The 12,755-nt window shown below is 47.6% G+C and overlaps 1 protein-coding gene across 3 annotated transcripts in view; it reads left to right on the top strand.

Annotated features, from left to right (window-relative positions):
• The window catches only part of MGAT4D (MGAT4 family member D), a 481,639-nt gene that overhangs the window by 400,733 nt on the left and 68,151 nt on the right, over positions 1-12,755 (top strand). For all 3 annotated transcript variants that reach the window (XM_029596826.1, XM_029596870.1, XM_029596782.1), the window contains one exon: positions 4,877-4,991. In XM_029596826.1, the coding sequence (XP_029452686.1) occupies positions 4,877-4,991 (115 nt within the window). The remainder of the gene's footprint in view (positions 1-4,876; positions 4,992-12,755) is intronic.

Genomic DNA, 12,755 nt, shown 5'->3' with positions numbered 1-12,755 from the left:
CTCAGGAACGAGGTGCATGGCTTGCATCACGAAGCGCCCTACTCAGCCCGCCCATGGGGCTGGTCACGGACCATGACATGGCTTGCCGCGAGGCACCAGGACATCTTGAAGAACAGGAACAAGGTGCTAGCTTTCAGGAGATTCAGGGAACAGGGTATTAAAAGCAGGTTGCTGCACTCCTGGCAGCGAATAGCAGGGTTTGCTGCACACCGGCAGCCTGAAGCAAGGGTTGCTGCCCACCAGCAGTCTAAAGCAGGGTTTGCTGCACACCGGCAGCCAAAGGCAAAGTAAGCATCATGTGAACTGGAACTCTGGTACCGGATTGGCAGACAGGCCAAGGGCAGGAACATGGACAGGCAAACATCAGGGCTGGAACATCAAGCAGACATCAGGACTGAAACAGCAGGTAGACATCAGACGGGACGAGGAGCTCCAACAGAGAACGAGTAACACTGGACCTTGCAGAAGGCTGGAACACGGACAACTCCTGGAGCAAGGATGGTAGACTCCCAGGAGTGACCAACTCCTTGCGAAGGCAAAGACAGACTGACTGCTGAGCCCTTTAGTAGGGCTGATGATGACAACGCCCAGGGAGGGGCCAGCAGGGGGGCCACACCTAGCTGGCCCTAGAAGAGGAGTAGAGAGGCGCGCGCCCGCGCCCTAGGAAGCTGGAGAGGCACGCTGGAAGCTGGTGGCGTCCTCCCGGCCACGTGGAGAATCCAAGGAAGACAGGCAGGCAGCGGAGCAGCCCTGCCCCTGAAGCTGGAGAGGTGGCAGGCTGCCTCAGCAGCTCCCAGCCGCGAAGACTGAAGCAGGAGTGAGGTAAGCTGGCTGCAGGGACGGCTCCATGCCATGGAGTCAGCCCCAGGGAAGCCGAGGGCTGCAGGGTCCGAAGCAGGAAGGCAGCAGGAGCAGCCCGCCACGGGGCCGAAGGGAAAGCAGCGATGGCAGGCTGCAGGAAGCTGGAGTGGCTGCAGGCACCGGCAGGGACGGCCTCCCTGCCGGGCAAGGACCCGGACTGCAGCACGGGCACCGGCAGGGACGCCTTCCCTGCCGGCCGAGGACCCCGGGAGCGGCAGAGCACGCCGGGGAGAGCCAGAAGCAGCACCGTGGGTCCCGACCGCGAGGGAGAGCTCGCGGCGGGTTGGCCCCACTGCAGGGAACAGAAGGCGGATGGAGGGCGACCCCAGAGGCCGTGGAGAGACAGGCGCAGCGGCAACAGCGTCAGCGGCCCGACTGGCCCGCACGAGGTTAAGAGCCTGCCCGCGCTCCTCGCGGGCAGGATCGCAACAACCCATGCATTATGACTGATTTCATACCCGCTTGTCAACAGAGAACTTAAGTTATAAAATTCACTTTTGACAATACCCTCTGTATATTTTTAGGTTGTGCTAAACAGTCTATTGTTGGTTATATTTTCTTTTAGAGTAAGGCTTTGCAGAAGACATTTTTGTGCATAAGCATATACAAAATTATTGTTTACTGACTTTTACCTATAATTAGGGCTTAATTTGTAGACAAAGGAAATGGAACTGTGGAGTGGGTAAGGGGAGGGGAGGTGAAGTGGGGGGAATGCAGAGCCGGGGGCCAGGTGTGACCTGTGTGAAGGGGAGGGTCCGAGTGTGAACTCTCATCCTCACAGAGACACACTCATATATGTGAATACATCCAGTAGCCGCAGAAGCAGTGGGGATGACCAGCACTCACCTCCTGTCTCTTCATAAGAACATAAGAAAATGCCATACTGGGTCAGACCAAGGGTCCATCAAGCCCAGCATCCTGTTTCCAACAGTGGCCAATCCAGGCCATAAGAACCTGGCAAGTACCCAAAAACTAAGTCTATTCCATGTAACCATTGCTAATGGCAGTGGCTATTCTCTAAGTGAACTTAATAGCAGGTAATGGACTTCTCCTCCAAGAACTTATCCAATCCTTTTTTAAACACAGCTATACTAACTGCACGAACCACATTCTCTGGCAACAAATTCCAGAGTTTAATTGTGCGTTGAGTAAAAAAGAACTTTCTCCGATTAGTTTTAAATGTGCCCCATGCTAACTTCATGGAGTACCCCCTAGTCTTTCTATTATCCGAAAGAGTAAATAACCGATTCACATCTACCCGTTCTAGACCTCTCATGATTTTAAACACCTCTATCATATCCCCCCTCAGTCGTCTCTTCTCCAAGATGAAAAGTCCTAACCTCTTTAGTCTTTCCTCATAGGGGAGTTGTTCCATTCCCCTTATCATTTTGGTAGCCCTTCTCTGTACCTTCTCCATCGCAATTATATCTTTTTTGAGATGCGGCGACCAGAATTGTACACAGTATTCAAGGTGCGGTCTCACCATGGAGCGATACAAAGGCATTATGGCGTTTTCCGTTTTATTCATCATTCCTTTTCTAATAATTCCCAACATTCTGTTTGCTTTTTTGACTGCCGCAGCACACTGCACCGACGATTTCAATGTGTTATCCACTATGACACCTAGATCTCTTTCTTGGGTTGTAGCACCTAATATGGAACCCAACATTGTATAATTATAGCATGGGTTATTTTTCCCTATATGCATCACCTTACACTTATCCACATTAAATTTCATCTGCCATTTGGATGCCCAATTTTCCAGTCTCACAAGGTCTTCCTGCTATTTATCACAATCTGCTTGTGATTTAACTACTCTGAACAATTTTGTGTCATCTGCAAATTTGATTATCTCACTCGTCGTATTTCTTTCCAGATCATTTATAAATATATTGAACAGTAAGGGTCCCAATACAGATCCTTGAGGCACTCCACTGTCCACTCCCTTCCACTGAGAAAATTGCCCATTTAATCCTACTCTCTGTTTCCTGTCTTTTAGCCAGTTTGCAATCCACGAAAGGACATCGCCACCTATCCCATGACTTTTTACTTTTCCTAGAAGCCTCTCATGAGGAACTTTGTCAAACGCCTTCTGAAAATCCAAGTATACTATATCTACCGGTTCACCTTTATCCAACATGTTATTAACTCCTTCAAAAAAGTGAAGCAGATTTGTGAGGCAAGACTTGCCCCTGGGTAAAGCCATGCTGACTTTGTTCCATTAAACCATGTCTTTCTATATGTTCTGTGATTTTGATGTTTAGAACACTTTCCACTATTTTTCCTGGCACTGAAGTCAGGCTAACGGTCTGTAGTTTCCCGGATCGCCCCTGGAGCCCTTTTTAAATATTGGGGTTACATTTGCTATCCTCCAGTCTTCAGGTACAATGGATGATTTTAATGATAAGTTACAAATTTTTTACTAATAGGTCTGAAATTTCATTTTTTAGTTCCTTCAGAACTCTGGGGTGTATACCATCCGGTCCAGGTGATTTACTACTCTTCAGTTTGTCAATCAGGCCCACCACATCTTCTAGGTTCACCGTGATTTGATTCAGTCCATCTGAATCATTACCCATGAAAACCTTCTCCATTACGGGTACCTCCCCAACATCCTCATCTTTTCTCATCATCTTTCATATCTCCTTGTGACTTGGAAAACACAACGGGTAGGAATGCCATTCTGGGTTGTTCCACCAGAAAATTAAGCTCTTTGTATCAGACACAAAAAGGTTAAATTAGCACATGTTTGAAACTTGTGAGCTGGGGTGCATTGAAGCCTTGATGACTGGCACTATTGCACATAAGTTTCAAGGCTTTACTAATTCAACCCCTTTTTGTGTCTCTTTCTCTGCAGCATCAGCTTCAGTATCACCCCTTATCCTCCTGTTCTCTGTAAAAGAGGAGGCGAAGGGGACTTGGAGTGAAAGAGCTGGATTAGGGAGTAGAATGGCTGTTCTTTGCTCAGTTTGCTCCAGTCTCACCTTTTCCTCTCCTCTTCCATGCAGGCTGTTTGAAAGTGAAGGGCAGAACAGAAAACCCCTGCTGCCCTATCTCTTAAGTCTGACAAGTGGTGGAACTGTGTTCCAGGCCGTTCCCCCACAAATTAATCCCTACCCATAATAGAGGAGAGAGGAAATGTGATTCCTGAATAGGGTCATTGAACTACGAGTCAGATAAGATTCTAGAATGTAAACTCAAGTCTCCATTCTCCTATTCACTCCAGCAGGACCCTCAGCAAGACTCCTGCTTAGAATACCTCAAATGGAATGACTTTGATTAGCTAATAATAAATTGGTTCCTGTTTCCTTTGGATCCTTGTGTGTAGCCTAGGTACCAGAAGTATGCTGTTAGGTGATTCTTCTCATGGGGATTTGTGAGTATGTTTCTAAAGTAATTTCCTTATAGTGGCTATCTCTAAAGTATTATCATAACAGACTGAATGTATGCTTCTGAAGGATTTTCCAGATCAAGAGCAAATCACAGGTGAATGGTTTATTTGAATTTGGTCATAACGGAGCAGTTAAAAAGCTTTCGAACAAAAAAATGAGCATGGATACTAGAGATGTGAATCGGAACTGATATCGGATCCGATTCTGGTTCCGATTCACATCTATAGAGATGTGAATCGGAACTGAAATCGGATCAGATTCTGGTTCCGATTCACATCTCTAATGGATACAGCAGGAATACATTGCTGTTTTGCATCAGGAAAGGGCAGAGTAGATGGACGTTGTGGTCTTATCTGCTGTCATTTTCTTTGAAACCAACACCTACCATTTTCGCAAAATAGATTTTGGCAGTATGAAAAAAATTGAGTGAGGTTTCATAAATTCTGTTCGGAGCAATCATATCACTGTTAAGTGGCATATGGTATCACTGACTATATACCAACAGTCATGTCACATAATAATCTTAAAGAATGTATATGGACATAATACCTTTTCCTTTGAGAATATTTGACCCAGGTAATATACTTCACGCAAATGTAATGATCCTGGTTATATTTTTTCAGCTAGAGGATGATATTATTGCAAAAACCAATTATTTCCAGTCCATAAGGAACTTTGCTGTTCATCAGACCTCAGATGACTGGATGATTCTGGAATTCTCCCAACTGGGATTCATTGGTAAGCTACATTTAGCTATACTGAAAAATTTATCAATGTTTTCATATGTTAGTGATATTTAAAAGAAAGCTGTACTCTTTGTGTCATCTGCTATATTTCAGAAGTGCTCATAAGTGGCAATGCCTCTTTCAATTTAAAACTGTAATGCTGAGTCATTATGTTCTAAATTCTGTAATGAGCTCTATAATCCTCTGTACTCTTGGGAGTAGTCTAGTTAAAAAGTCAGCCAATAACTCATGTTTATTTAGTCCATATTGGCTATGATATCATAAATGATATATCATAGACTGCATGAACCAATCCGATGTGAGTTTGTTTTTGACATGATTCCATAAATTGCTGCTCACAAAGAAGCTAGGGAAGTTTGTGTAGGAGCATTTTAAACAATCTGAATAATAATAACTTACAAGTTAAATTTTTAATGAATACTGGGAGGTTATTTTCTGCTATGTGTACATATTGAAATATTATGCAATACACAGAATACAGTTTTCTTTTAACATTTATAAATGATAGCCTTATGAGTTTTAAAAAGTGCTTCCTTAGAGCTATAGATGATGAAATCGGTCATCAATATTCAAGATAGTATGCAGATAGTGAATTTAGCATGATAAAGAAACTACAGACATGTCTGTATTTGCCAGATTTAAAGAAAATATTTATAAAATTATTCAGTGTATAAATGTAGTTTCTTTCCAAGGTGCTCTGAAAGCTAGCTTAGATCTCGGTACTTACATAGTGTAACCTTGTTCCATCCATGATAAGTGACTCAGCAGAGAAATAATTCAGAAAGTACTATGCTCCATTAGCATTTCCATGCTAGACATAGAAGGGGATTGAGAGCAGCTTGTTGTGTTGCTATAAAGAACAGCAGGAGTAGAAAAAATTCTCCAAGGACAAGCAGGAAGGCAGATATCATCAGATGGAGTCCAGCACGGAAAACTTATGTTGAAGTTTCTACAATTTTGACTGAGCATCTTTGAGCATGCCCATGCATGCAATATACCATGCATCCTCACAGAGTCCCCTTGGTCTCTTCTTTTCCACTCATCTCTCGCCGTTGGGTGAGCCTCACTTTTTTTCCCAATATTTGGCCTACTTTTCTAAGTGGTCTTTTTTGCGAAAGATTCTTCACGATTCTCATGTGGACGTGCAATCCCCCTGGTTCTCCTGTTAGCATCCTAGACAGGTTTTTTGACGTTTCTGGTTACATTTATTTTTGTTGTTGATACTCCCAGGGTGGCAGTGCACTTGGTGCACTGCCATCATTGATTTTGATCTCACATTCCTTTTATTTTGAGACGACTTGTCCATTTCGGGTTTTAAGTGATGCCCCAGGCGTATGAGAACAATGTCTATCACGGATCCCCACAATAGATGCGTTCTCTGCCTTGGGGCATCGCATGATGTCTGGTGTTGCAGCAAGCGTACCAAGATGACCCTGAAGGAATGTAAGATCGGGCCAGAGAAGACCAATCCATCAACATTGGCATTGGAGGCATCGGCATTGAAGGCATCGGCATTGAGGGACCTCGGAGCCACATCAATGGACACCGAGTCATCAAAATCAAAGGGGCCACTGAAGAAAGTAGAGGAAGTACCTGCATCGGTCTCTGTCAATGCACGGTGCCAGGCATGGGGACACACCAGCTTCTCTGATGCCCCCAAGCCAACCACAAGGCAAGGAGAGCCAGTTCTCCATTGATGCCAGGGGTACGCCATGGTCTCCATTGGTCCCGATGTCAGCCACTGATCCCCTTCTCGGTACATAAAAGGATTTAGTTACACCTTCTGCATCCCAGCCTGCCTTAGCATCAGGAATGTTTGAGGAGGAATTGGAGAGGTGTGTGCAGCTGGCCATTGAAAATTCAATATGTGGCCTTAGCTTCATGGCAGTGATGGCACTGACATCAGTACCGTCACTCCTCGAGCTGCTGCTGCTGCTGCACGTACTTATCAACATGTTACTGACCCAGCCAGTGTCAGTTCCTGGGGTGGCATCAATGCCCTGCGGGACACTGCTGCCACCTCCTGCAAATCTAGCTGTCATCCCTAGTTCCTTAGAGGAGGAAGCCCCCCGATACCTGAGATGGCACCAGAGCTCGGGCCAAAGTGACTAATTCCATGGGTGACTGCACTTCTGGTCAGGGGCTGAGTGCCTAGGGCCCTGACACCAGTCAATGACAGTGGAGACGAGGGCACCTATGACCCTTGGAGTGATGACTCCATGGCTTCCATTGATGCTTTGGATGGTGTCTCCTCAGAACCATTTCCTCCAGAGGATCAAAAGAAGACCCTGTCGGATGACCTCTCCTTAGCCGGCTTTGTTCGGGTGATGACAGAGGCTATGCCATTTCAGTTAATGACTGAAGAGGATCCCAGGCACAAAATGCTAGATATCCTCCAGTTTGTGGAGCCTCCCAAGGAGATCGTAGTAGTCCCAGTGTATGGGATCCTTGTGGAATTACTGATAAGGGTGTGAAAACACCCCCTCATAGTGCCTCCCGTGCATAGGAAGGCGGATTGATTCATCTCATCCAAAAGGCTCTTGGATTCGACAAGTGTCAGCTGCCCCACCAATTGGTGGTCATAGAAGCTGCTCTCAAGAAGGCCAAATGCCCTCTGACCCATTCTTCAGTGCCTCCAGGGAAGGATCACAACGCAATGGATGCTCTTAGGAAAAAAGTGTTCCAGGGCGCTATTCTTATTACCCACATAGCAGCCTACCAGCTCTGTCCCATGCTAGACCCGAGGGCCATGAACAAATTCCACCTTGATATCCTTCTTGCCGATTTGTGGTGGGAAACCAGCACTTCCAGTATTGTGTTCTGCCATTTGGGCTCGCATCATTCCCATGTGTCTTACCAAAATGCCTAGAATCTTCTCAGACTGGGAGTTCACATTTTCCCTTATCTGGATGATTGGCTAGTCAAAAGCATTTCTTGGGCAGGGCCAATAGATCCATGTAGCTCAACCATCCGGGTTGCTGGAGACACTAGGGTTTGTGTATCATCTACCTCAAGTCCCAATTCAGGTCCATCACTGCAAATTGAACTTCATTGGAGCCTTGGCTAGACATGGCCCAGGCCAAGGCCTTTATGCCCTGGGCAGGGATTCAACAGAGCCAGCAGGCGTCAGCTTGGCACATGTTGAGACTGTTGGGCTATATGGCCACAACAATTCATGTCACTCCCTTGGCTTATTTACACATGTGAAAGGCCCAATGGACCCTGAGGTTGCAGTGGCAACCTGCTACTCAGGACCTGCAGGATTGCAATCTGAGTCACTCTGTCTTTCTCCTGGGACTCTTTCTCCTAGTGGCAGGAAATTTCAAATCTGGAAAGGGGGAGATCTTTCCAAAGTCCTTCCATCTAAATTGTCCTAACCAAAGATGTATCCAACCTGGACTGGTGAGCTCATGTAGATGGGCTTAGCACCAAGGTCTTTGGTCCGCCCAGGGAGACCCTCTATCAAATCATTTCCTGGATCTCTGGGCTTTCAGGTATGCCTTGTGGGCTTTCAGAGTTTGGGCTGTCCAACATAATTGTTCTGAAACAGACCATCAACAAAGTTGGCAATGTGGTTTGTCAACAAGCAGGGAATTAGGGATCATACTTCTGTGTCAGGAAGCTGTCCAGATCTTGTCGTGTGGCCCTTTCCCATGGGATGGTACTCAGTGCCTTGTACCTGGCTGGAATGGAGAATGTAATAGTGGATAGACTGAGTCAATGCTTTCAGACCCCACGATTCATCCCTGGACCAAGGGGTCACGAATTGGATCTTGTACCTCTGGGGAAGCCCGGATTTGGATCTCAACACAGCAACCTTAAAAACAGGAAGGTTCCTCAGTTCTTCTCCCTTTACAAGGACACGCAGCAAACCAGCCTCAGATGCCATTGCCTACCATTGGGGTGAAGGTCTCCTGTAGAGTATCCTCCAGCTCCACTAGTAGAGAAAACTCTCTTAAAGCTTCGTAAGAACAGAGGGACTATGATCCTCATAGCCTGAGACAGGTCTGGTTTCCACTCCTCAGGGAGATGTTCATCTGGGAAACCGATCAGGCTGGGAGCTTACCCAGATCTCCATCACATAGGAGTGAAGTAGGTTGCACCATTCTAATCTACAGACCCTTTGTTCACAGTCTGGATGTTCAGAGGTTGATATTGTAAACCACTCAATCTCTCGGAAGATGTGTCTCAAGTTCCTATGGTTTCCATAAAGCCTTCCACTAAAAAGTTCTATGGACTGTAGTAGAGGAGGATTTCCGTGTGAATGTGAGCAGAAGGCCCTAGATCCTTTCTTCTGCTCCATACAAAAACTGCTTGACTACCTTCTACACCTATTGGAAGCTGATTTGAAGACCAACTCCATTAGAGTTCATCTCAGTGCAAATGACACCTATCACCATGGTGTAGACGGTACACCCATTTGTCACAGAGCACGAGTGGTCTAATTGGCTAGCAGGAGGACAGAATTACAGTCTGGATTCCGTAGTTTTCCACTTACACAACTTTATTCTTTTGCACATAAAACAGAGTATAAGACTGCTTACCTTGCAGTATAACAAGAAAAGAACTTCAGTAGGTCAGTTATCTTTAAGGAGCTTGCCTTCTCCTTCTCCCTGGGCCTATTTTGCTCTCCTTTGAGACTATGCTTTTATCCATGTTCAGAGGAGACACCCTGCACCGAGAATGCACTGTGTTAAGGTAGACCGGGCCCAGACTGCTAGGACCAGTCTATAAGATGTTCTGAGGGTTCTATAGGGCACTCTGTCCACATACCCTCCCCCTCAGCTCAATGTTACCACCCCATTCAGTGACTGCCTCTACTAGGGCCATGTGCCCACCATGAGACCTTACTACTACGTTTTGTGCTTGGTCTTTTTTTACCCTGGGACAACCTTTTTCGTACTCACCCCCCGCCTGACTTAGGGATAACAGTGTTCCAAACTTTAGAATGCCCAACACTTTTTCTCACTGGGGATTCTCTATATGAAGGGCAACTTCCTCTCTTAGGGATATACCCCTCCCCCAGGCTTCCTGGCAACCCACTTTGGTTAGTCCCAGAGTCCAATTCCCCAGAACGTCCATTTCAACAGTCTCTACTGGCAACTTGACCTTTCTGGGCTGGATTTCCAATAACTTTATTTCTTTGCCAGTCCTGGCTTTCTTCATCTCTTCCTCTTGCTGATGGGTAGCACACCATTTTTCCCCTAACAGGTCTGGCTTCTTCTCCATCTGCAGGACTTTTGAGCTCCCGACCTCCACCAGTACTTCAGTATTGACCTATTATTCTGGCTTTATCCCCTCAGCTTCCTGTACCACACCTCCCTCAGTGAGTGGGATAGCTGTACTAGAAAGGTGCTGCTTTCCTGTTCACAATGCATGGGAATCCCATTCTCTCAGGGAGACCCTTATAATCTGGGTCACCATGAGTCCATTCAGAGCTATTCTATATTCTTTTGTTCTCCAGTGGGCACTGTTCTTGCCCTTCTGGAGTCTGCTCTGTTATCCATTCCAGTGTAGATGTCTCTGGACTCTCTCCATAATATAGATAAGTCTGTAGGTCCAAGCCCCATGAGTGTGGTTTTCTTTCTTGTTTATCATGTTGCCGGTGGGGAAAGTGAATTTTGCTCAGCCACAGCTGCTCGCTCTCCCCATACATTGCTGTTCCTATATCCAAACTGGGAAATATCTCCTTGGGCTTCAAGGTTTGTGGAAACTGTTAAGACCTGAGTTGACCGCTTTGACTTCTCCTCCTTGGGCTGGGCTGACTCCCTCGATGTTTCGCCAGGCTTCACTGTAGCGATCTCTTTTAGCCACTCTCAGGTTTGCCCCTGGTCAGCATTAGTCAACCCTTGTTCCACTGATGCTTTGCCAGCATCTATGGCTGTGCCATCTTCAGGCCAGTCTCTGAGGTGACCCAGATCAGCTTGATCAAGCCAACCTGCTTTCCTTTTTGTGTTCCCAGCCTTTATGCTCTGGAAGGTTACAGTTTCAAACCTGCACCTCACCAGGTTGCTGTGCTCCCTCCGCTTTCAGGCCAAGCCATGTTTCCTCAGACCGTTGCCCCAACTCACCCAGCCCGCTGGAGACCTCTGTGGTCTCTTCTCAGGGATCTCTAGAGCTCCTTTCCCCAGGCTTTCCACGGTACCTGGTTCTTGGCTCCTGGCAGCGTCTCCAGTTGCCACCATGCTCCTCCATTCCTCACGAGTATCATGCAGCACCTCATTTAACTCTTGATCCAACTCTGAACACAATACCTATATTTCAGCTACGGTCTTTGACCATTCCTCTGTCCGGGTCTCTAAGGCTAGCCATTCCTGTCTTCACCATTCCTCTCTCCGGACATCTATGGTGTCTAGAAGTGGCTTCAGACTCTTCTCTGTGCAGCCTCTTGGGCCTGGAGAACTTCTAGGAGTTGAAGTCCACCACTGTGCACCTTTCTAAAGCTCTCTGGCTCCTCCTGACTCTCTTTCCCAGTAACAAAGCCACGCACGCATCTCTCTAGGGATAGGAAAACAAAAAAGTCATGCTAGCTACTTCGGCCCTAACAACTGCTTGATCCCTGTCTATACAGGGGGGGATAGCTCCCTTGGCCTGTTGCCAAACTGGGTGTGGTTGTATGAGGCCCCAGGAAAAGAAAAAAACATCTAGTTTTTTTTTTAATTTCATACGCTTCACTTTTCTTTCAAAGTGCTTTTGCAATCGTGTTTCTCCTTGTGATGCTTAGAGCAAACACTTTCTCAGAACTTCTCACTTCCTTCCCTTTGCAGACCTTTCAACAACTCCTCTTTTCAGACACTCCTAGGAGGCTTGGACTTCTGTCTGTGCAGTCACTCAGTGTAGAAAATCCCCGACCTGATACCATATGTCACAGAGCATGAGCAGTCTAAGGCTGGCTGGAGAACAGAATTACAGTCTGGATTCCAATTTTCCTCTTGTATAACTTTATTCTTTGCATGCCGCGATCCACCGACTACCGCAGGCCTCGCTACCACCGCAAGCTCCTGGTAGAGCTCAGGCTGGCAAGGTAGGCCTCAGCTCGTCCCTCAGTCCCTCCTGGAAGACAGACCCAAGGCCCCTGGACCAACCTACCTGGCTGACCCCGGCAGTACCGCCTGTCTCGCGGAGCTCAGACCGGAACGTGTCACGTCTCGGCCCGTGGCTTTCTCCCGATCGCTTCGCCGTCTGGACCCCGCCAGCAGCCGGCAGACCACCAGCAGAACACCATAATTGGCAGGCCCAACAGAGAGCCACCGTGCCCACCCTGCGCCGGCCTACCAAGACTCCGCCCACCGACGCACCCCAGAAGGCAACGTGGGACAGGCAACGATACGACCCCCACCGGACTCCATAAAAGAGGCAGCAGAGCGCCAGCAGACCCCTTTGATCACCGCAATCCGCGACTACCACAGGCCTCGCTACCGCCGCAAGCTCCTGGTAGAGCTCAGGCTGGCAAGGTAGGCCTCAGCCGCGTTGCTCGTCCCCCAGTCCCTCCCGGAAGACAGACCCAAGGCCTCCGGACCAACCTACCTGGCTGACCCCGGCAGTACTGCCTGTCTTGCGGAGCTCAGACCAGAACGTGTCACGTCTCGGCCCGTGGCTTTCTCCCGACCGCTTCGCCATCTGGACCCCGCCAGCAGCCAGCAGACCATCAGCAGAACACCATCATTGGCAGGCCTGCAGGCCCAACAGAGAGTCACCGTGCCTGCCCTGCGCCGGCCTATCAAGACTCCACCCACCGACGCACCCCAGGTGGCGA

This window comes from Rhinatrema bivittatum, chromosome 1 (assembly GCF_901001135.1).
Source record: "Rhinatrema bivittatum chromosome 1, aRhiBiv1.1, whole genome shotgun sequence".
NCBI lineage: Eukaryota > Metazoa > Chordata > Amphibia > Gymnophiona > Rhinatrematidae > Rhinatrema > Rhinatrema bivittatum.
The sequence above is the reverse complement of the archived record's forward strand: the minus strand, read 5'-3'. Positions and strand labels throughout refer to the sequence as shown.